The 24,992-nt window shown below is 37.4% G+C and overlaps 1 protein-coding gene, 1 long non-coding RNA gene and 1 other non-coding gene across 3 annotated transcripts; 1 reads left to right on the forward strand and 2 right to left on the reverse strand.

Moving 5' to 3' along the window:
* The first annotated feature begins 2,827 nt into the window (after nt 1-2,827).
* Nucleotides 2,828-3,851, forward strand: LOC126598950 (uncharacterized). Its single transcript, XM_050265341.1, has one exon. The coding sequence runs from the start codon at nt 3,091-3,093 to the stop codon at nt 3,703-3,705; it is 615 nt and encodes a 204-aa protein (XP_050121298.1). The 5' UTR covers nt 2,828-3,090; the 3' UTR covers nt 3,706-3,851.
* Nucleotides 3,852-4,294: 443 nt separating this feature from the next.
* On the reverse strand, nt 4,295-4,399 carry LOC126601038 (small nucleolar RNA Z266). Its single transcript, XR_007615672.1, has one exon. It is a non-coding gene; the product is annotated as a small nucleolar RNA Z266 (small nucleolar RNA).
* An 8,946-nt stretch (nt 4,400-13,345) lies between these two features.
* LOC126598954 (uncharacterized) lies at nt 13,346-15,497 on the reverse strand. Its single transcript, XR_007615021.1, has 2 exons — nt 15,318-15,497; nt 13,346-14,278 (listed from the first exon to the last, which is right to left on the reverse strand). It is a non-coding gene; the product is annotated as an uncharacterized LOC126598954 (long non-coding RNA).
* Between the last annotated feature and the right edge of the window lie 9,495 nt (nt 15,498-24,992).

Here is a 24,992-nt window from a genome sequence, read left to right on the forward strand (position 1 = left end):
CGGTTCGAGCCGGGTCTACGGGTCCCTTTTTTTCTTCTTCTTCTTCTTCTTCGTTGACCGAGTCAAGAGCGCTTGGAATCAATCAAGTCGCACCAGATTGGGTTGTCACCAGTCGAGTTTGGAGCCTCGGGACTTGTGTGGTGGCTGCTGTGATGTTGACGCAGTCGATTCGAGGGGTGGGAGGGAGAAAGAGAACCTTAAAGTTCTCTAAATATGGGATGTCGTCAAGGACTCAAGGAGGACAATTGAGGTTGATGGGCAGTCATGGTGGTCACCAAGGCCTAGACTCGCGATAGCGGTGATGTCTGGGTGGTGGAGGAGATGACTGATGGAGAATGACATAGTGTAGGTGGAAGAACCGTGGAGGGGACGACGCACTCGAGAGAGAATTGATCGATGACTTGAGTAACAAACATAGAGGAGACCTAAGGTGAAACTAACGGTTAATAGCGTCTGTGACGGTGATAAGGTGGTGATGGTCGCGACGACAGTTATGGGTGACAATGGTGGTGAATCGGTGGCGGTCTGCGTTTGGTGATGCCGGCTAGGAGAAATAAGAGTGGGAATCGATCGAGGACCACTAGGTCACTCGGAAAAAAGAAACAAACCCCATCCAGATTCCATTCATTCCATTTTAGAAATGGGTCGGGCCCCGGCCCCGTGCTTCTATAGATTTGGACTCACCCACCTCATAAATACCACCGCCTCGTCCCGTTTCTTCTTTAAAAAAATTATACCCACCTTGAACCGCAATTACCCGCCCTAACCCGCGGTTCCTAGACCCGTTTGCCCACCCCTAGTTCCTGACATAATGAAAAAATTCTCCAAGTGGTGTAGAGATTTTTCAGCGTGATAACAAGGTCCGGTATACCAGTGTCATAATAGAAGTTGTAATAGTTGAGCTATTAACTTAAGAAAGCTAACTTAAGCTAAGTAAATCAGGACCAAGTTGTGTAGAAAATAATAGTTATCATGTTAAGTTTTCATAGTCAAGCCAACGATCCACTACTAGTTCCATCGGTATGGTCCCAACTTATCCACCTGCACAGCTCGACATGTGTTTGAACCCATCTAACATATTTCTACACCCAACTTACTCTTTGCACCCATTTGATTTTTAACTAAACTATTAATATCTCTTTAAACCCAAATTTAATACCTAATACACCCCCATAAACCCAATTCAATATGTGGATTTATTTTTACACCCATTTGATTTTTAGAAGCTAAATTTGATGTGTTTAGACCTTAGTTCTTTGCATGGTATTTCACAACACAAAAGCTGATAATTCAATTGTTACCTGCAGGAACTTAAAGATGGTTATTAAGAAGTGGATTGAGGAACTTAAAGATCAACCATGGTCCAGAGAGAAAAAAAGCAAATGATCAACCCGCTTTTAACTGGGCATTAGACAACAAACTCGTTAACAAAGTGGATCTCTACCTGCTGCCACATGCAGCATTCCCAACTGGAGGATTATACTTTAAGAACAAGACGTGGGTGCGAGAAACTAAAGGGATGCATGTTATAATTCACAATAATTATATCTTGGGTTTTGAGAAGAAGATAAAACGCTTCCATGATTATGATCTATGGTTGGTCGATGATCACGTGGGATGAGTCTCCTCTTGGGAGAATATGAGATTAAATGACATGATCAATATTTGTTTCCATAGAAGCTCTGTGTCGATGCCTGCAGGAAATGCTTCCTTACGAATTCGTGTGACCTTCGAGCCCGGTGGGTTTTCGTAACAGACTTGAAAAGGGAAGGGAATGTGGTTTTCGCTTTAGAACCACAAGAAAGGAGCATAGAGTTTGACTTCTCTCAGTTGGATGCTTTCGCTGTTGTTTTAGCGGAAGGTAGGATGCTTTTGTTGTATTTGTTGGAAAAAATTACAGTAAATAACTTCTACTCTCTAAAAAATTGAAATCAAACGAACAAAATATTCATTAATTAAGTCATACCTTGGTTGGAGGATTCAAAACTTCAAAATCACCATCTATCAATAAAAAAAACTTATTTTTCTCTATGAGAGCTATTAGGGTTTTAGCCAGAATAAACGTAGGATAAACAAAAAGTGATCGTAGGGTTTAATTATAGTGTTTGAGTTTATTGATAAATTTGAGTTTTATTATTAATTTCATTTTGTACTTAATAGTAATTATGCAATAGGGTAAAATAGACAATTAATATTTAAAATTTAAGTTGGGTATAAAAAGAGGTTAAATGAGTTTAAATAAAATTTCCCTTGATTTTATCACAAAAGATTTAGGTGCAATTAGGAGTGGAACTATTTTATATAAGAAATTTATTTTGTGAAAATTTTCGATGGGGTTTCTTTACTCAAACAATAATACGATCTATACTTTTATCTACTTATAAGTGAGACGTCTTAAGTTTATATCTCATAATATCAAATTATTTTTTTGTCAAATCGTAATGCTAAATTATTCTCGTTTGCACATTGTACAACTTAACTCAAATCTCCTACCCTTAATATAAATATATCATTTATATTATAAAAAAAAATTTGCCCAACACTAAACGAGTGAGATTAGATTAGCTCTAGATCATAATTGATTTGTTAATCTAACGAATTCTCCTATTCATGTCATAACAATGATCGAATTGAGATCGAATTGAAATTTTATGAAGACACATCGAATCCATATCCGAATCAAATCGAAATCCAATTTATTAACGAATCAACCTTCAAGAATGGTCTATACATAATTCGTTTATCGCCATCGTAACGTTTGGGAAGAACAATACAAGATAGAATATCATATGCTTAAATTATTATATATAAAAACTTTCCTAAAATCCAAAGATAAGGTTGAGGCCTACGTGACTCGCTACAAAACTAAAATCTAAACTCCCAGAAACCATCGCCCACCACATCCTTTTTTCCGAAAGCAACTCCCACCCCCCAACATTTTCAGGTACCCTTCCTTCTCTTCTCGTCTCTTCTCTTCTCGTCTCTTCTCCTCTCTTCTATTTCCCACAAAACTCCGCGTCCCTCCGCCGCATCGAAACCCAAAAGTCTCCTACTTTTTCCCCCTTTTTATTCCCCCAAGAAATCCTAACCATGGATTCCACCAGCTTCTGCAACCAGCAATCGCCGTCGTCGGATCGGCTGCTCGGCCTCTTCTCCTTCTCTCCGCCCTCATCCGCCGCCGCCGGCGAGGAGCTCAACGAGGCCGAGGTCTTCTGGACCAACGACTTCACCGAGCCCACCGCCGACACCCCAAACCCCCGACTCAATCTGACTCGTCGCGTCCACTCCGGAATACTCGCGGTCCTCCCGGAACCGGGTCAATCGGCACAAGTCTTGTACCGGAAGCCGACAATTTCGTCATCGTCGAAGCCCATCCCTTCAATTCCGAGACTTTCGCCGTCCCAATTACAGTCCCAGTCGGTGCCTAATTCGAGGAAGATCCAGAGCTCGGCCCCGATGATGGTGCCGGTCCTGTCCCGGGCGGTGGAGAAGCACAGCAGAAACGATGATCTGGCGGATGTGGTGGACGACGACGACGGGGGAGACGAAGAGATGCTGCCGCCGCACGAGCTCGTGGCGAGGGGGTCGGGGGTTTCGGATAGGACGACGTTCTCGGTGCTGGAAGGCGTGGGGAGGACGCTGAAAGGTAGGGATTTGCGTCAGGTTAGGAATGCGATTTGGCGCAAGACTGGGTTTCTTGATTGATGATCAACAATTCTACAGAAATCTCTAGTATTTTTTGGTAATTTCGATTTTCTGCTTTTGGTTGATCAAGAATTGTGGTGCTTTTTTAATGCCAAGATTAATTGGGGGAGTTTTTTTTTTATATAATACCCAATTGTTATCTTTGATTCTGGGTAATTAGGTCAAGTTCTATATTTTGATTTTGCTATTGCTTATGTTTCTGGTAATTCCATAAGATGAAATCGGATTACGGATTATGGAGAATGACTTGTATGAAATGGATAAACGGATTACGGATTATACTAGAATGACTTATATGAAACGGATTACGGATTATACTAGAATGACTTATATGAAACGGATTTCTCCTCTTTTCACACATCTAATTGAATCATCACTCTTGCCAACCCCACTTCCAAACTAAATTGCAAGATAGTAAATTTGATTCTACTAACTACATTATAAATTAAACTTCTTAATCCAACCATAGAAACCCTAAAATCTCAAAATTGCAAACAATTAAGCAAAAGAAGTCACAAACAAGTGGGGTTATGCTAATTTGAAAGTTTAGTGAACTAAACTCAGCAATTAACAAGATATATATAATGATGGAAAGCAAGCCAGACAAATCCAAATGCCTCAAATAATTGAGTTCATGAAAAAAGATTTCTCCTTTTTTCACACAACTAATTGAATCATCACTCTCACCAAATCCCACTTCCAACTCAAACCAAAAATTTAAAATGTTACCCACCCAAGAGCGAGACATACATATTTAGCAGTTTAACCAGTGAGCCAGAAGCTCCCCAGTTGACTGAAACACCCATAATCAAACAGCATGGAAGTTATCTGCCTTAGGGTTTCAAGAAAAATGAGATGGAAAACAGAGCAAAGCCTCAGAAAACCCAGGTGGGAGGAGAGGAGGGTTTCATAAGGAAAACCCTAAAGACACCCTCCCCAATGGAGTTTTTTACTATTGCGTAGCGCTGTCTCAAAACGCTTCCATGAGTAAAATGGGAAGGCGATCTTAAGGGCCACGCTTTACAAGAACAAACAAAAATTGCAGAACAAGTATTTCAATTTACAAGTTACAGAATTTGAATGGAAGAAAACCGTAATGGCTGAAGAGGCGAGGAGGCCGGTGAAGTGCAGAAGTTGGAATATACAGCAGAGGATGCAGTTTTTGTAATGATGAATTTAGCCTTTGTTCATTTTTTCGTGTGTTGGTTAGGCTTTTTGGTAGCGAGTAGCAGAGACCCAAAGCCTTGAAATTTGCAAGAGGCCCAAAATATTATAGTTTCAACTTTCACCCATGACCTGGTTTAAGTTGCGAGTGTTGGGATGATGTTAGAACCAAACGGCATCAAACCCTTAATCATTTTTGTAACTGGATCCTCCTAGAGAAGTTCCTCGATTAGAAATGTAAGAAAAACAAAATTTGGGTTCTAAAAGCACTTAAAGCGTTTTAGCACCAGCTATGTGTTTCTTGCAGGAAGCACTTTATTGTGGCCCAAAAATGTCACATCCCAACCCAACCAAGTTTCAAGGCCCAATTGTCATGCAAACCTTCATTCAAGCCCAAACACATGCCAAGGTGCAGATCAAGAAGGAAATATATTTTCAAACATGCCACGCCACAGTAATAAAGGCGGATATTTATACAAATCACGTCATGCTCATGCCTATTCATCATGCCAAGCTTCCTCGTGCTAGTCATTATTCATGCCAAGCCCAAGTTACATGCTCAGAGCTTGTCAAGTGAATTGTGGTGTGGATGGTTACGGAAAGTTATTAGGCCTACGCGAAATCAGGGTTATGGAAGACTTTGGGCTGCTTGGGGGCCCAAGGATTCAAGCCCATACCTTTTTCATTTCACACAGGCAAACATTGAGAGAGAAGTAGCCTAGTTAACCTCTTTCCATAGCAAGCCAACCCTATTCGTTAGGACTAAACTAGATTCCTGCATTAAATGTATGCTAAACCCAGCAAGTCAGGCATTTAATAAACTAGATTCCTGCATTAAATGTATGCTAAACCCAGCAAGTCAGGCATTTAATGCTGACTTTCCCTTCCTAGCTTGCACAGACAACCAACGCGTGAAAACCATGAGGCGTGCTACTAGAAGTAGCGCTAGTGGAAAGTAGGCCTGGGAAAGCCGTGCCTCAAGAAGAAGCAGAATGCAGGTTTCAACATTGCAGCTACCTTACACCAATAGGGAAATAGTATGAGGGATAGGGAGAATGGAAGGGGAAGACCAAGCCATAAAGGGATATTCCTTTAAAGCCTAAAGAAGAACCCTTCATTTACAAAAGAAGGGAGAACGCAGAAAGAGAAAGCCAAGGAGCGCCACCCAGGAAACAAACCAAGAGAGCCCCATTAGCCTAGAAACATCCTTTAAAGCCTCAAGAATCATCATATCCACGCAACCTTAGTCATTCCCACAGTCTTCCATTAAGGATCCCAACCATTAAAAGCCTTGTTAACACTCTAGGAAGGCCTAAATCATCCAACCAAGAATGTCATGCAACCATGCAAACCCCTTCTCTCTCATGTTAAACTAATAGTCTTCTAGCTTTCACACCACGCTTTACTTGAGTAAGTCATTATCTTGATCAATTATGCTATCTTCGAGTCGTTGATCAAACTGGGATATTTTCTAGGGAACTTTAACGAAAAGCACCTGGTACTGTTCACTTTAACGAAAAACCACATTTTTACACTAAAAAGTCAATCCTGGTACTATTCACTTTACCCTTTATTTTGTCCTTATCATTAAAATTCAAAGTTTTCAAGCCCTTTTCATTAGTTTTTCTTATTTTCTAAGACAAGCTAACTTTTTTCCAGAGATTCTGAGACTTGGTACGAAACCGAACCAAGGGAGACAAGAGGATGTTCTTAAAGCCCGAGTCCACCTTGACCTAAAAGTCCCCCAACACACTTCGAGTGCTTTTTCAGGATTAACACATTTTTACTAAGGATAGGTTTAAAAAATATATTCCTAAAAGCACTTTTAGTCATTTAAAAGCATTTTCCAAACCAGTCCAACCAAATTAGAGATGTTTAGGCCAAACAAGTTTAACATTTCATTTGAAGCCGGTGCCTACAAAATTATCATGCATGGCCCAAAGAATAATATGAATGTTAGCTCTTCATAATACGACTACGAAGATTGTGAATTACGGTTTCCTAATTTTATTTCTTTCCAACAAAAATCTTGGCAAAGTAAAGAGTCCAATTTTTTTACTAAACGTAGCATGTTTTTCTCCAATCACATGATGCAGGAAGAATCATGCTTCCCTGAAAGAAGAGCGCAAATAATACTGAAATGTCAATCACAAACGAATACGTATCTGAATAAATCAAAGACTATGATTGGACACTTGTCCATTTGTGATTGGATTTCAAGATCGAAGAATGGTTCATACATGAATAATCTCATGGAATAATATGAATGTCAACATAAATATATATTTTGTGGTCATCCTAATTGGAAATATTATTTCTTTGGTTGATTTAGAATAAGGGTAAATGTCCTCGAAATTTCATAATTAATTAATCAAAAAAAAAAAAAGTCAAGATTATGTTATTTACAGGTCAATCGTGCAATTAGGGACGGATCTATTCATGGGCTCGAGTGGTACTGGGACAACTTGGAAGTCCAAAGAAGCATATGTAAGGACCTGCGAAAACCACCTAACGGTATGGGCAGGTGGTTGTGCAACAGGTTTTGAATCAAGAAGAAAGATCCAATTTTAAATGAAGAGGAACACAGAGAAGACCATCATGACTCTGCTGCTCTTGGAACTTGGTTTCAACGAAGAAGGACTCTCTCTCTCTCTCTCTCTCTCCAATCCCCACTTGACCAACTCCCTTATTATATATATATATATATATTTTTGGTCTAATTAAGTTGTTTCACTTAGCATTTAATCAATAAAAGAATGATGCATTATTCAACTAATATTTTTTATACCATATGTTTGACATCGTTTATTTTTATTAAATATATTATAAATTTATACGATATTTAAAAAATATTTTATAAAGTACTATCCGATTAGGACCATGAGATTTTAAAATTCTAAATATGCTACTACAACCAATTGAGTATTAATTCCTATCTGCGATAGGACCTAATGAGAGTCCCCACATCAATTTAGTCGGAACGCGTACGATGATCAATTTAGTAATAGTTTTGAAAAGACAGAAGACAAAAAAATAGGAAAGAGAAGTTGGTGAAAGTACCTGGACGTCTTTCTAAAATTTGGATTAGACACTTTTAGAAACAACAGAAATTATAGGACTTGGATTGTCTGCCCTCCTAGTTGTGGTGCCCTTCCATGCCCTCCTATTTTGTGCGGTCACGGTTAAGTTACGTCAATATTTTATATTTTTATTATTTTTTGTCTTATTATCTTATTAAAAAATTAATATAAAATATTGACGTGGCTTAACCGTGACCGCACAAAATAGGAGGGCATGGAAGGGCACCATAACTAAGAGGGCAGACAATCCAAGTCCGAAATTATATGATCTCTCTAACCTTTTCTTACGATTGAGAATTGAAATTAAAATTCAATTAAATATTTGCACACGCAATTTAGTATTACGATGTATTTAGTATTTATTTTTATTTGTAAGTGAAAAATTTTAATTTCGATTCTCGTTCATAACGAATTTGAATCACATTATTATTAGTTCATTGTAGGATTTAATCTACATTCTTCACCCTTTTAGTTTAAATAATATCATTTAATAAAAAAATACTTAAAAACGTGTCAATTGGAATTATCTTAAGACGCGCCTGAGGCTTTTGATAGATTTGTAATGTGGCACCCAAATAGGAGATTACCAATTATGTTTGTGGTAGTCCCTTTTTTTTGTTTGAATTTCCATTCAGCCGCCGACTTTAGTTCTGGCCAAGTTCAGTGGCATTCCCTCCCTTCTTCTTTTTGTTTTCCCTTCCTTTCTTCCTGCTACTGCAATCACTTTTAACCATATTTTGTTGTGTGTGTAGAGTTCCGGCATTCACACCGGCTCGGGATTTCGCACCATCTTTCTCTCGGTCTGCCTTTGGTGGCATTATTTCTTGTGGAAATCCCACTGACTTTTTTTATTTCTTCTAATTGGTGGCTGAGATCGGAGAGGGATTATTTGTTGGATTAGGGCCGGCCCAGGCCCAGTGCGGGTTGGGCAACTGTCCGCGGCCCAAAAAAATTGGGGCACCAAAGTTTTTAGAGTGGTATATTTAAATATGTTTACATAAGAGTATATGTCACAGCTCGTCCCGAAATAAATTATCGATGACGTGAATTAACTATTTTACCCTTGGATGTGAGTGTTGTGGTGGGTGTTATGCATGTAAATGGTAGTCCAAACTTGCATTTTTCCTTAATTTTTGGAACAAATTGGAAATTAGTTTTTGTGGTTTTGGTTGGTGACCCACGTGGACCACTCACACACACACAAACTCTTCCTCCCTCTTCTCTCCCGTGCTCTCTCTCCCTCGGACTCACTCTCTCTCCTTTCTCCCGTACAGACGAACAACAAATCTAGAAGAAAGTTTGCAGATCGAGGGTTTAAAGGATACCATCGTGTTCTTGAGGTTCATATGAGTTGAATGGTACCGTTTTAGGTAAGAACTCCTTCGAAAACCCTAGTTTCTCTCGAACTCCGATTTAGTTACTATTCATGCAAACGTAGAATCACGTGTTTTTGGGGATTTCAAGCTTATAGGTAGCTTAAGGAGGTCCTCATGAGGCTTGGAGTAGTTCGTTGGAAGAAATTGGACGTTGGAGTATTGAGAACGACAAGTTTTAAGTTTGGCCAGACTATCGGGGATTTTTTCGACGAGATCCCGTGAGATTTAGGTCCTAAAACTGGTAAGGGTTTGTTCTACTTGTCTTAAACTTCATTTTGGTATATAATTCGTGAAATTTGACTGAGAAATGGACGAGAAATGAAGGTTTGAAAAATTCCCAGTTTTTCGGCGACGGCAACGGTCGCCGGAGTTCTGAGGTAGGGGATGATGGAATATTCCTAACGGCGTTGGTTAGTTTAACGGATTCCGTTACTTTTTAACGGGGTTAAAGGATTCCGTTAGGGTCCTTGCGCGTGGGTAGTCGAAATTTTTTTCTAAAAATATGGAGATGTTCGTGAAATTGTGTAGATCACGTTGGTATATTCAAACACCCCATTTGAGCATTGTATGAGAAGTTATTAGCTAGTTTTTTCTATGTGCCTTTAATAACGTTTTTATAGTTATTTCGCATATAGGGGAGACTTATCCTGAGGACGAGCGCAGTCAAGGGCGACTCGGGGGCTACGACCCTTCGACATACCAGTGAGTGGGCTTTTGGTTTTCAGTATATACTTATATACTTGATATTTTCCCCAAAAAAATACGTTTAAATGAAAGTATGCCTTGAATGCCATGCATATAAATTTATATTTTGTATATGAATTAGTATATGATGCATAATATATGATTGTGGTGCTGTGGACGCTCAGGTAAGCATATGTGAGTTTATGTATTGTGAATGTGAATAATTGTTGTGATTAATTGAGAAGCATATAGCTCATAAACCTGCACCCGGTGTTAGTGATTAGCCAGAGATATGGCACATGCCTGTATATAATGTCACATCCAGCACCATATGCTTACATTGGATCCAATTTAGGTACATAGTCCTGTCGTACAGACCATCATAGGTGGTTCCGACTCGCAAGTGGTTAGCGATTTATCGCCCAGCTATCATGAGAGCGTAGTATCAAGCATAATTATATTACACCCAGTCTTGTCGTATAGACCCCTTTTTAGTGGTTCCAACTTATGTGCAGTATAGTGCCATATAGGTCATGGTAGTGACTCTGATTAGATTGACTAATGAGCTATGAATTCAGCCGTACAGACTTATGCAGGGGTTCCGGCTAATATGTTATTTTTCCATGAAATCATTCTCACCTGAGTTACTTATTCTATTTTTATGTTTTGGCATGGCATACTTATGAATATGGTTATGTGAAGCATGATTTGAATTGAGATATTTATATATACATTTATGCATATGTTTATATTCTATTTATGGGAAAATTATACATGTTTTACAACGAGGGGTTAGAGCATTTTAATGATGAAATGGTTTTGAAAAAATATTTGTTTTTGCCCACTCACGTTTTCTGTTTTGCGCCCCTCTAGGTTTTAGATTGGCTTGTTGTTGGTGGCGTTTGAGGATTTCGGCTGTTCTGACAAATTATATACTTAGTAGGACATCTTCTGGTACTGTTTAATTAGTACTTGTCCTACTGGATTGGACCTAGACTTTCTATGCTTTGATTAGGAGTATTTACACTTGTATCTCACTCCTAGCACTTATGGTTTATTAGTGCACTTTAGTAGCTTTCGGTTTTTATTTATTCGTATAACTCTTATCTTTATAGCTTCTGCACTGTGCACTTAGCTACGTCACCCTCACGTGACGGACAGCATGCCTCGATCTCGGTCAGGGTGCGTCATTATAAATATTTTAAATTTGGTTAAATGACAAAGAAATTTAACTAGGATTGGTGGTTTTTCTTGTTTGAAATTAATAAGGAGGTCTTGGGTTCAAAACACCATGTGTGTTTATTTACTTTCCAATTTTTATAAATTTCTTTTCATAAGAGTATAAATTTATAAAATTTGACCATAAACAGTGGTTTATTTTTGTTTAAAATTGACAAGAAGGTCTCGGGTTTGAAACACTATTTGTGGTTTTTAATTTCTAGCTTCTACGAATTTCTTTTCATAAGAGTTTAAATTTATGAAATTTGGATAAAATAATCAAGAGGTTTAATCATAAGCAATGATTTTGGTTGTTTAAAATTAACAAGAGGTTCTGAATTCGAAATGCTATGTGCATGTTTCTTCTTTTCAATTTTACTCATTATCAATCTACTTACAATTCCGGAGTTTTTTGCTTTTCTTCTCTTGATACAAATTAAATTAGTTTTTTCTGTGTTTCTAAATTATTGAGTTTGAAGTGGTTTTCAAAGTATAATTTTGTTGAAGTCTTACGTGTGAAAAGAAATAATTTTCTTATATGAAGTTAGGGCAAATTTTTTGGCGTCACTCTAGGCCTTAAAAAATCTCAAGACCGGCCCTGGCTAAATGATGGAGTCCTTTTTCTTTCCATCTTTGGCAATTAGAAGAGCAATCCAACTCTTTATTAACTTTAATAAGTTTCTTAATTTTTTTTTTATGTGAGATAACTCTTTACATCCTCCGCACGCTACTTTACATGTGATGATATATATGCCAAACTTACAAGCAACACATATTAACTGATATAAAACACGTGTACATATTGTGTTTTAATGATTTTATGTTGCACTTTAAAACTAATTTGGCAATAAAAAAAGTAATTCAATTGTTCACCAAAAAAAAAGTAATTCAATTTCATGTTTCTTTTTAACTTTTCAATGTGACTTCCTTCTTCTTATAACGGGTCATGATCACAAACATGTAATTATTGGTTTGAAGTATTTGTATTACAGCTGTTGGAGTTGTTCATTGGTTGTTTTCGGTGTTTTCTTTTTGTTCCAAACGGTATCACAATGAAAAATGCTAAGAAAACTCTTTTAAAGTCATTCTTTTAGTAAATTCTCTGCTATCTTATATTTTTGATATACTATTTTATAATATTAGTATAAAAATTAACGTTAAATTATCAAATAACAAAGAGTTCCATTTTTTAGAGAATCTTTTCAGATTTCTCTGTGTCAATGTATGATTTTTAGGTTTGGTTTAATTTTGGAAAATGAATTTCGATGAAAGTACCCTGAACATCTGTCATCTACATACAGGTTGGATTTGACACATGATGGGCACAAGCCAACGGTTTTAACGCAAAAGTCATGCTCAGTGGGCAAGTTATGCATCCGGCATGCAAACCTACTTCTTGTTCTCTTTAAAGAATTTAATTTTTTTTTAAATGAACGCACTTACATATTCATTTAAAGTGTTTTTAAAATAATTGAAAGTGTTTAAAAAAAAATATTTTTAGATTTCAAAATCATTTTAAATGCTTCTTGGAAGAAACACCTCAAGTGTTTTTTTATGTTTCACTTGTGTTTCTAAGGATTGATTCCAAAATATATTCACCAAAAGTGCTTTCAGTCATTTTAAAAGTAGTTCAAACTGGTAATTGTCATCCCTAATTAGTTAAAACTTCTATCTTTTTTTCTACCTTTTAAGCTCTTTATTTTAGATGAAAGTTCTAATCACTACTAGAAATTTCGGCTTTACTGACAAAATTTGTTTGTCGGCAAAGAGTCTTTTCCGACAAAAATTTTTGTCAGCCATTTTGTCATGCAAAGCATGTCGTGCAAGAACGTTCCTGACAAATTTTGGTATTTCGTAAGGTTCAACTTTTCACGACAAACTCCTTTTTGTCGGCATTTACATCTTCCCCGACAAATAGTTTCATCGATAGAGGCCTTTTAAGCCGACAAATAATACTTTTCAGCCAACAAAATGTGTTTGTGCCATGGATATTTCGTCGGCAAAGTCTTCTATCTCCCGACAAAATTAGTTTCGTCGGGAAGACAATTAATTTATAAAAAAAATAATAAATGCTTTGATGCTTAGCTACTACATATGCACATCAAAATACAATACACAAAAATCAAAATACAATAATACTTTATTGATTGATAAGTTTGGAACGTACATCTAGAGTACTTATACAAAAGCATGTCACATAATAAAATTATCCTACTGTCATTCCTCAAAATTGGCTGCCATGTAGCATCACAACACATCTTGCATCTTGCCCCTATATACTCAAAACCATCTAGCACTAGCACCTGCACAATCACAACCATCTTGCACCTGCAGCATACTTGAGAGCAAAGAACATGTAACAATATACCCAATAGGGAAGATTAATACCTATATCACATATGACACAACTTCCCAGCCAACAAACACATTGCCAATATACTTAGAAAAGTAATGTCTACAATTAATAATATCTCTGATGTGTATAATTTGAAGATCATTTCAAGTTACTAGTCATCAATTACCCAGATGAATCTTCACTTATTCCACCAAAACCTTATAAATCCTTTCATGCAGCTGTAGCTCATATTGACAATCCTAAATGTGAACCATCCACTCTATTTAAAGTTCAAAATGTATATGGCTTAGCTATTTGTGATGAAGTTAAATAAAGATAAATTTATTGAATGACTACATGGAGAATAAAGGCTTTCAGCACAAAGTAGTAGTTCTTACAACATGATCCAAACCGACACATACAATTGTGCAATAGCATTTAAGGGTTCAGGGATTTGAAATTAACCTTGACTGGTGAATGCATTCTTTGTCCATGATAACATGCCTTTCCCTCTACTACTACAAGTGAGTATGTCAAAAGCAGCCAATCTATGAATTTTTGTCAATGAAGAGAAATAAAACTTGCAAACTTTCAAAGAAACACTTTCAAGTCTAACTAAGTTTGTAGGGAAACTTACATCCTTAGATTCAGTCTGCAACTTTAGTATTGATAATTGTATGAAAAATTTGCTACTTCATTCTCTTCATAAGCAGTTCCTATAAAACCAGCTTTAGTAAATAATGCCTCACCAACAAACCAAAAGGTATCTATGTTGCATAAAGAAATAATTCATATTCGAATAGAATTAAACTAATCAAAAGTTTCAAGGAAGAAAACTAATCACAGAATTTCAGCCACATGAACATACGTTGCAAAAAAAAAAAAAAAATGATTAAAGTATGTATAAGCATGGATACTCAGTCATCTATTAAATCACGAGCAAACAAAAGGCTTGCAATTAGGTACAAACAAACCCATTTCACCAAAATGCCAAAACAATACTAATCCACATTTTTTAAATTGATAATAAAATCACAACCTTACCTTTGTTCACTTTTGAATAGGCATGACATTACAGCCTGCTCAAATTGGTTAAGAATTCAAAAACCAGAAAGGGAGCATTCCCAGTTTTAAATCAAATGGCCAGCCCAAACAAGAACACAAACTACAACATACTTTAAAATAAGAATTAACCATCACAAGGCACTTGTAAATGTAAGAAGCTGTTATCAAGTATATGGTTGCCATTACTCACACCACCCCATCAACGCAATTTCATTGCTCTTAACATTTTGGGACCATTTTTCTTGATAATTCAGTTTCAATGTCAAGCTTGGAATTAAAAATAAATAAAAAACTGTTTATTATATTGAAATAGTAAAATATACAAAAAATGACAATCTCACAAGTAGTCAAGTACCATGACCGAATTTCAATTGATTAAACAGAGGAATTGAGTATTATATTGCATAGACTCACAATCAATTTTAACTATAAAACTATTACTGCAGATTGATTGAAGTTTCCCAGAAATTGAAGTTAAAAGCAATTTCCAGAACATGGATTAAGCATCCTCAAACCCAGGAAATCCAGAAAGAGAAACTACAAACCCTAACTAAGGATCCCCAATCAAATCATTGCCTAAAACCCCTCAAAATTACAGTGGAAAAGCAATCTAAGGAATGAACCATAAAATTGAGATTAAATAGAGAGCTGAGGGGAAAAAAATAGAATAGATAGGCTTGAAAACATTACCCAAATGTTTAAGATAAACGAAATGCAGAGAAACACTCTGTATTGGAGATTTCGAAGCTAGAATAGAAGGGGCCCTTCAACAGCAACGGCAGCAGCAACGGACAGTAGATGAAGCCACGGCGACGGTGAGAAAAAAAAAACAATGTTAACGGAAAGCCAAGAGCAGCGCCTTGTGAGCAAGGAAGAAAATATCGGTAATATCATAAATATCGGTAGTTCGAAAACACGGAAATATCGATGGAAATATCGGGATAATATCGATATCGATAAAAATTACATGGAAACCACGGAAATTGTAAGAAAAACTTGGAAATTTTTATTGAAACTTTGCAGGATGTTTATTTAGTCAATTATCTATTAGTTTATCACAAAAAATTGGAAGGAAATGCATTGCATGATGAATTTAATATTATCAAGTTGATTATATAGCGAGCTGGCAAACATTGTGAGTGTAGAAAATATGTAGTAATTAATTAAAGAAATTTAAACACATCATAATCATTTATATATAATGAATTAGTACAATATTTTTCACTTTATACATTGCATTTTTTTTTTCTCTCGGATAACACACACGGACTGACACATGGGCTGGATATTTTGAAAGCAGGTTTGGATTTTTTTTTCTTCTCTCGGATAACGCACACACACACCCCACGATACACACTTCAATAACACACACACACACACACACATCCCACTTCTACACACACACACACGCACAGACACACACTTCAATAACACACACACACACACATCCCACTTCTACACACACACACACGCACAGACACACACTTCAAAGTGTGGATTTCTCTCGGATAACACACACACACACACACACACCCCACTTCTACACACACACACGCACAAACACACTTCAAAGTGCAAATCCACACCAGGGACCAAGCCATTTCCTTCTCTCACTCACTTCGACTCTCTCTCTCTCTTCTCTGCACTGTCTCTCTCTCTCTCTCTCTCTCTCTCAAAATCCTTTTACCTCTCTCCCTCTCTTGCCGTGACCACACACACACAGAGCAGCAGTACCATCTGCTCGACTCGAGCAGCTCGAGGACGACACCACCATCATCACACATCATCAGTCTTCTCTCTCCCGCCTCTGCGAGAATGGCGGACGACACCGTGACCTCCACCGTGGCGCACACTCCGGCGAGCACCATCACCACCTGTGAGAGGCGCAGATCTTGGCAGAGAGAGGCGCAGATCTTGGCAGCTGCGACGACGGAGCTCGGCTACCGTTCCGACGACGAAAAGAGAGAGCGATATTATCGATATTATTGATAATATCGCGATATTATCGATAATATCGCGATATTATCACGATAATCAATTGGAATACTCTGAAAATATCGTTGTTGGAAAAAAACGATATTATCGGCGATATTTCTCCGATAATATCGATATTTAATTCCATGCTTGTGAGAGAGAGAGAGAGAGAAGAGGTGACGGTTATCCACAAATAATAGGGTTTGTCAAACATTGTATCTAGATTTAAGGGGAAAATTCTTTCGAAGAAAAAATTAAGTGGGGTAATCGAAAAGACAAAACATAAAGGGGCGGGAAGGAATTAATAATTTGCGCCCCTTTCTTGATGACTAACCGGCATGTTTTCGCCGATCTTTAGTTTATTCGTCGGCTTGAATGTTCTCTGCCAACAACATTTTGGTAGGCGTAGGTCTAGAAGTTTGGAGTCTACAAATTAAAATATTCGTCGGGGGAACAAAAATTTTGTTTTGTCGGCTTTATATTTATCGGCAAAATGATATAGTAGTGAATGAAGTTAACTAAAATGATCATTGCTCCACATTATAACAAATTCAAGAATCAAAACTCACGAAGTTTAATTCAAGAACTAAAAATTGCAATTATGCATCTACTCAGTGTCCTTCCTTACTCGACTTTGGGCTACAAATTATTGGCATGCAAAATATAAGAACAGTCCACTTGCAATTATTATTTAGCGTTGTGCAAATGGATAAAACTCTTGCTATCACTTCAAGCTCGATCTTCCATATGAACTAAATCTCACAAATATGTAAATTGAGAAACGTTCCATCGATTACACGTGAAAAAACGAGCATATTTGAAACTAAGGCGTTCACATGTTAATTAATCTTTGGGGAATTACGTTTTGTGTTCTGCAAGAGCAAATATTTGTTAATTAAACGTGGAAATGATACTTGGAAAACAAATTCAAATTTTTGCTTTACAATTTAGAAGACAACAAAAGTTGTATTCCTCGTCTTTAGTCACAACTTGTCAGCTTTACACACTCTGCCTTCCCATTCCAACATTCCATTTCTCTCTCCATCAAGCTCTTTCCGTTGAATTGATGCTGGAAAAAGATGGGACAAGCTCCTTCGCTTGAATTGAAGCTGACAAAGATGGAAATAATTAGTTGTTTTTCTTGGGGGTTTCGACCCCCACTTTTACCACAAAAAAAAGCTGGCAAAGATGTGAATTAGGAAGAGATGCTAGTGGAGTAAAAAGCTTGACTATCATACATGTTGTTAGAGTACATTTAATTAATCTGTATTTCTCTTCGTGATTGTAGCATGTAATATAGTAATGTAATTTCAAATGGTAATGAATGTAAGATTTCTATCTCAAGATGGATCAATGCAACCATATATATATATATTTGCAATATTTTTCATATATGAATATCAGGAGTCATAATTCGTCTGGGTTTTTCTTAGGTCCTAGGGTTTCTCCTCTCTTTTCTTGTCCCACCGTCCCAAAAATAAAAAATAAAAAACCCAAAAATTGAACATTGCCATCCCCATTCTCCTATCATGGCGACATCTTCTTCCTCTCTTCTTGGCCAAAGCACTGCCAACTTCATTAAACTTTCTACCACAAATTATATTGTTTGGGTTCGTCAACTTAAAGCTTTTCTTATTGGTCATGATCGCTGGAAATACTTAGACAGTTCCTCTCCCTCTCCCCCACCCACCATTGCCAATCCTCAATACATTGAAGTCAACCCTCTTTCTCCTTCAAAATTCCTAATTTTGAGTACCTCTGTTGGTATCAACAGGACCAACTGGTGAATAGCTACCTCATGAGTACAATTTCTGAATCTTTACTTTATCTCACTATTGGTTGTGCTACGTCCCATACTTTATGGGATTGTCTTCATACGCACTTTTCTTAGACCTCAGTTCCTAATGGAGCTACTATGTGCTTGTCCAAAGGATCCAATACTGTAGAGGTTTACATTCAATAAGCCAAGTCTCTTGCTGATCACTTGCTAAAATCTGTGAAAGTTGAATATCAGAGTGCGTAACTAACAAAACTAACAAAATAATAGAAATATTATTAAGCAACCGAGAATGCCAGAACGGCTACAAAACCTTAAGAGACTACATTGTGAATAACTTATTCTAAACTAAATAACAAGCATGCTATTTATAATAAACTAACCCTAACCTAAAAAGGTAAGAAACCGAAACCCTAATGTTAACGGGCTAAGCCCAGAAAACCAAATATTCAAATAAACTAAAATCCTAATATTTTCCAACACCCCCCCGTCAAACTCATGACGGTATACGACATGTGCGGACTGGCTCCGTTAGGCGGACTGGCAGACATGCAAACTTGACTTGACTTGACTGGCGAACTTGACTTGACTGGCAAACTGGCAAACTGATTCTTGATTCTTGACTAGCTAGTGTTGAGAGTATGGAAATAACCCGTCACTAAACGGACGAGATATCCATACCTCAATTGTACCAACAAACGAACAACGCAACAACTTGTGTGGCCCAACAACAAACTTAAACCATATTTTTTCCTTTTGCCCGTGTGGGCCTCAAAACAAACAACCAAAACTAAGTTCTTTTCCCTTTTTTTTCCTTTTTTTTTTCTTCTTATTTTCTTTTCCACTTTTTTCTTACTTCCCTTTTCCCTTTTTTCATTTTTTCTTCCTTCTGGACTGACGCCATACACCTCCAGCATTGGTGCAGCGGCGGTATGAACAAACAGCAACAAGCGGGTGGCTCTAAGGCAGCGGGTACGGCAGTGGTGTACCATGGATGGATTGGGTGTGGGTTGATCAACGGGTCTGGCAATGAGTGGTGCGCAGCGCAGTGCTAATCTGATGCGGGACGGATCTGGGTGCGACGGCAGTGAGTCATGCAGGCGATGGTGGGGTGGTCATGGATACTGAGCTTGGTGGCTTCGATTACAGACTTTACAAGATGGCAGTTTTTCTTTTCCAGATTTTTTGTTTTTCAAACTACACCAACGACAATCTAAACCAGAAATAAACAACTGACAACACAAACAGACATACTGATACGAATCAAGAACAGATTAAATCCCAAAGGATCAAACCTGCTCTGATACCAAGTTGAATATCAGAGTGCGCAACTAACAAGACTAACAAAATAATAGAAATATTATTAAACAACCGAAAATGCCGGAACGGCCACAAAACCTTAAGAGACTATATTGTGAATAACTTATTCTAAACTGAATAACAAGCATGCTATTTATAATAAACTAACCCTAACCTAAAAAGGTAAGAAACCAAAACCCTAATGTTAACGGGCTAAGTCCAGAAAACCAAATATTCAAATAAACTAAAATCCTAATATTTTCCAACAGTGAACCTATTTCTGACAAAGATCTTGGTATATGTACTATTCGTGGACTCGGCCTTGATTACTGGATACTCACCACTACGTTGATCAATGGTCCCCTTCCTTCATTCACCGAGTTGCGTTCCAAAATTTTCAACTTTGATCAACAAAATTCCAAACAAAATTCTAGAGTTCACAACGGCCAAGCTCTCCTTATGGTATATCCCTCATCATAATCTACTTCACGCACAGGTAGCGGCTGTGGTGGTGGCAGATCGTGTGGCCCTTATGGCCGTGGAAGCTAACACAAAAATTGGCATAATAATCAACAGCCCTATTTTATGGCTCAACCAAATAGTGCCCAGCATCAGCATCAGCCCTAGAATGGGCAACAAGCCTTTCACAATGCAGACCAAGTTCAATAAGAACAAAATGACAGTAGGGACCAAGATTGTAAACTTCGTGAAGCACAGTGACCAAATTGACTAAATTGAAAACACAGTGACCAAAATAGATTTTAGATAAACATGATGACCAAAAAGGTTTTGAACCCCTTTTTTTTATAAGGTAATGCTAGGGAGACCATCTATTTAAATTAGAGGTGGAAAAAAAAATACCGAAAGTATCGTAACTATTCGAAACCGTTGTTGATATAGGGTCCATTTCGACTCTCAAAGTGCAAACAACAAAAGGCGCACTAAAAGTCAAAGCCTAAAAAAGAATTAAAAGACCAAGGTCCAATGGAATTAAAAGGGAGGCACGTCTGAACGCTAGAGCTGGCCGCTCACTAGCCTGGTTCGACTAGAGCTGGCCGCTCACTAGCCTGGTTGGCAACAATATGTGTATGATATGTATAAATTACAAGAAAGTGGCTTAAGAGCCTTGACAAAATATGAAAGGAGGGAGAGAGTAAACTAGAAGAAAGATTGGCTTCCAATGGTGTGTCTTTTCTTTGTATATATCCCTTGCTCTTCTTTTATAGAGAAAATGATGGAGTTGTATGCAATTATTATAAATCTTAACAAATTCTAAGCATACATATGAACTCTAATAAGTAGTTCAAGAAATGCTACACACTCATAATTTTAAAGAATCATATAAGAGCGTTGTGATCTATACAATCAAAGTCCCAAAATAAATTAAATATGACAGCGCATGTACACCAGTTAATCCATAGTCCATCACAAACAAGCACTTCCATATCGAATTACTAACGAAATAACTGCGTCGGGCCAAATGAAAACACAAATCATGGCACAAAACATTATCATAGTGAATTATGGAAGCATGTAATAATAGCAATATCGTCATAATATGTTGGATTAATATTATTAAAGAAAATAGTATAAATATGTCCGTGAAAATTTTGAAGTTGCAACAACTATTTGTCTTTTCTCTTGATTTCACTCAATCCAAAGTTCCAAACATGGCATCACTCATAAGCACCCTAATTCTAACCCCCACTGCCTTAATTCTAACCCCTAACTTAAAATAAAAAAACCTCCAAATTTAAGGACCCTAATTCGAACCTCTAATTTAAGGACCCTAATTGCAACCCACTGCCCTAATTCTAACCCCGAATTTAAAATCAAGAACCCTAATCTAACTCTAATTTAAAATTGGAAGTAAACAAAACCTAAAAGTCGAAGAAAAGAGAATGCAAATTAAGATGAAATTACCTCTTGGAGATGAAGACATGACGACCGGAGAGCAACTGCAGGCGAGGCGAGGTGAGCGACGAAGAGAGGGGCTACAATGGCGTCGGGAGAGAAAGGGTATCGGAGGAAGAAGAGAATAAGTGAGGGGAGGAAGAAGATTGATATAAGAATATAGAAGCTTGCGCGACAGAGGCTTTGTTGCACAAGCTTCTATGCTTCGTGGGGATTTTTTTTTTTAAATTTCCGTGAAAAAAGGCGCCTTTATTTTCAGACACTTGCATGATGAAGACTAGATTTCATCGCTCAAATATCCTTTGTGCGACGAAATATAGGTCTTCATCATGCAAATGTCTAAATTTTGTTTTTGTTTTTTGTTTTTGGTCAAAAGATAGACTTTATTTATAATCTAATCCAAATGTTTACATCCATAGCAAGTACTTAAATCCCCACGTAAAATTATAACGCTTGCACGACTTAAAATTCCAAAAAAAAAAATCCCTTTTTTTTTATAGAATTTTGATTACAATTTATTATAAAATAGTAATAAAAGAAATGTATTTACAAAGTAATTCACATATAAAATGCATTAACCATTTAATGTATTTTACAACAAAAATTACAAATAAATTGCATTAATCTTTATCCGAACTCTAATAACTTTCACTTTTGTCGCTATCATCATTTTCAGTGTCCTATTCCTCATCATCATTGATAGGTACGTCACCATCGTTGTTTGTGCACACTAGACCATCTTAGCGCGGAAGATTACCGAGGTCAATTGTAATTGATTGAATCGGTATTTTCGATTAAAGATACTCATTCTATCTGAAATGGTTCTTGGATAAGATTAGTATCTCGAAGTGTTTTCGCACCAATTTCCATCGAAGAGTCTAGCCGTTGGTCAGTGACATTGTCGATGTTGTCGTCAGTTGGGTCTTGTTCTGGTATAGTATACACATTCCTATGATCCATCTTCTGAACCACTTTCCAACCCCTCTCGGCTTTAGGGTCTTCTAGATACAAAATTTGTTTTGCCATGTTTGCTAAGATGTAAGGGTCGTCATCGTACCAAGTTTTGGTAGTGTTCACTGATAGTAATCCATGATATCTTTCAACACTTCCCTACCTATTTGGGTTTGTATCAAACCATCAACACTTAAATAAGATCACTTGGCATCGGTCTTTGTAAAGCAATTGCATGACACTTGTTAGTTTTCCATAGTTCAATGTCTGTACATTCGCCTCCACCTAGGACATGAACACCGTTGTTTTGCGTACACAACTTGTCATCTCGTGCAGCCCCTAAGAACTTGACGGCGTTAACATGGTAACCCGAGAACAATTCAACGCGAATTGGTCCGAACGCCAATTTATATAACTCTTCATTGTACGCTAGGGAATTCGATGCTTTCAATTGATTCACCTAATATTACACAAACACTTAATTTGTTAGTTTGAGCAAAATAATTGGTTTAATGTATATGTCCAATACAAAACACTTCAAACTTACATATTCGAGAAACCACTGTGGAAACAATTCACTGTGTTTCTTGGCATACAAATGTGAAAGATGTGCTTGCTTCATCATATCTTCATGCTCGTCTAGGTATGACATTGTCTTGTCACAATTGTTGAATACGAACCCATGTGCTACTTCCATGTCCTTTTTGGAAAATGACTTGCCTCGTATCAAATCTCCAAAGGGTTGAGCGATTTGGGCAAAAACTGAAAGCTTTTCCTTTCTCACACCCTCGTCATTATTGCGAAAATGACGATTGAAAGTTGTCTCCACATCCTTTAAATACATTCCACAAAATGTAAGTGTCTCATATGGCACCCAAGCTTGTATAATTGATCATTCGGGCTTCACTTTGTTTCGTATACTTTTCTTCAAGTCTTCGAGAAGCTTGCCAAAATAAAACGATATGATACAAATTTTACTAATCGTCAGATATTAATTAATAAAAATGACGAGGATTATATACATTTCTATTGGATACATCCGTCGAAAGTTGACTGGTCCAGCAAGTAATGCCTCATCCAGTAAGTGAACCATCATGTGAATTATACTTGTGAAGAGAGCTGGAGGAAATATCATCTTAAACTTGCATAGAACTTGCACAATGTCATGGTGCAACTAATTAATGTCCGTCTTTTGCAACGATCATGATGTCAATTGTAAAAAAAAGTTGGACAACAACATGTTTGGTTTCACTACATCGGCGGGCAAAAGATGTCAAATACCAACAGGAAGTAGGCATTGCAGAACCACATGGTAGTCATGACTCTTTAGTCCAACTAATTTACCCCCATCAACAGTCACGCAACGCGCGATATTTGAAGCATACCCTTCGGGAAACTTTACAGACGATAAAAACTTTAAAAATTCTTTTTAGTGGAAAAAAAACGCAAGATCCCTTTTGGCTTTATCACTATCCCTATTCATCCATAAACTCCGTCGTATTCCCATTCGTTCCAAATCAAGATGAGCTTTGATCTTGTCCTTTGTCTTACCTTCGATATTCAGAATTGTGCCAACCAATATGTCAAACAAATTTTTCTCAACATGCATAACATTGAGATTATGTCTCAATTTTAGTTTCGACCAATACGAGAGCTCAAAAAACATAGACTTGTGCATCCAATTCATATGTGTAGAAGGTCTGGTCCTACTTACAATTTTTCCGAAATGAGCAAAATCCAAACGGTTAAGCTGTTTAAAAATCTAATTACCGGACCATTTTCTAGGTCTGAGGTAAGGCTTTATTTTTCCGTCGAACTCTTTATCTTTCTCTCGCCACTCGTGGTCCCATGACAACCATCTCCGACGACCAAGGTAACAAACTTTTTCAGTGTGCCAACTAGATGTTACGTCTTCCTTGCATACAGGGCATGCTATATAACCCTTAGTGCTTCACTCGAAAACCATTGCATATGCGGGGAAATCGTTCACAGTCCATATCACTATTGCCCGCAAAGTGAACATCTTGCCACTACACTTATTGTATATGAGCACACCGTGTGTCCATATATCATTTAGCTCATCCACCAACGGTTGTAAATATACATCGATTGACCTACCAGGATCCTCAGTTATCAATAGAGTAATCATCATGTATTCTTTTTTCATACATTTTCATGGCGGCAAATTATATGGAAACATGAAAATCAGTCAAGTGCTACGGGTTTGGTTTAGAACCTCGAACGGATTGAATCCGTCAGTGGCAAGTCCCAATCTAATGTTTCGAGGATCAGCAGCAAAATCAGGAAACATTCGATCGAACTGTTTCCATGCCTCCCCATCTGCAGGATACCTCATCACATTGTCATCTACTCGTTTTTTCTTATGCCATCTTATGTCAGTGGCAATATGCGTTGAGATATACAACCGCTGCAACCTAGGCTTCAAAGGC

The sequence above is a fragment of the Malus sylvestris genome, chromosome 14, assembly GCF_916048215.2.
Source record: "Malus sylvestris chromosome 14, drMalSylv7.2, whole genome shotgun sequence".
In the NCBI taxonomy this organism is placed as follows: domain Eukaryota; kingdom Viridiplantae; phylum Streptophyta; class Magnoliopsida; order Rosales; family Rosaceae; genus Malus; species Malus sylvestris.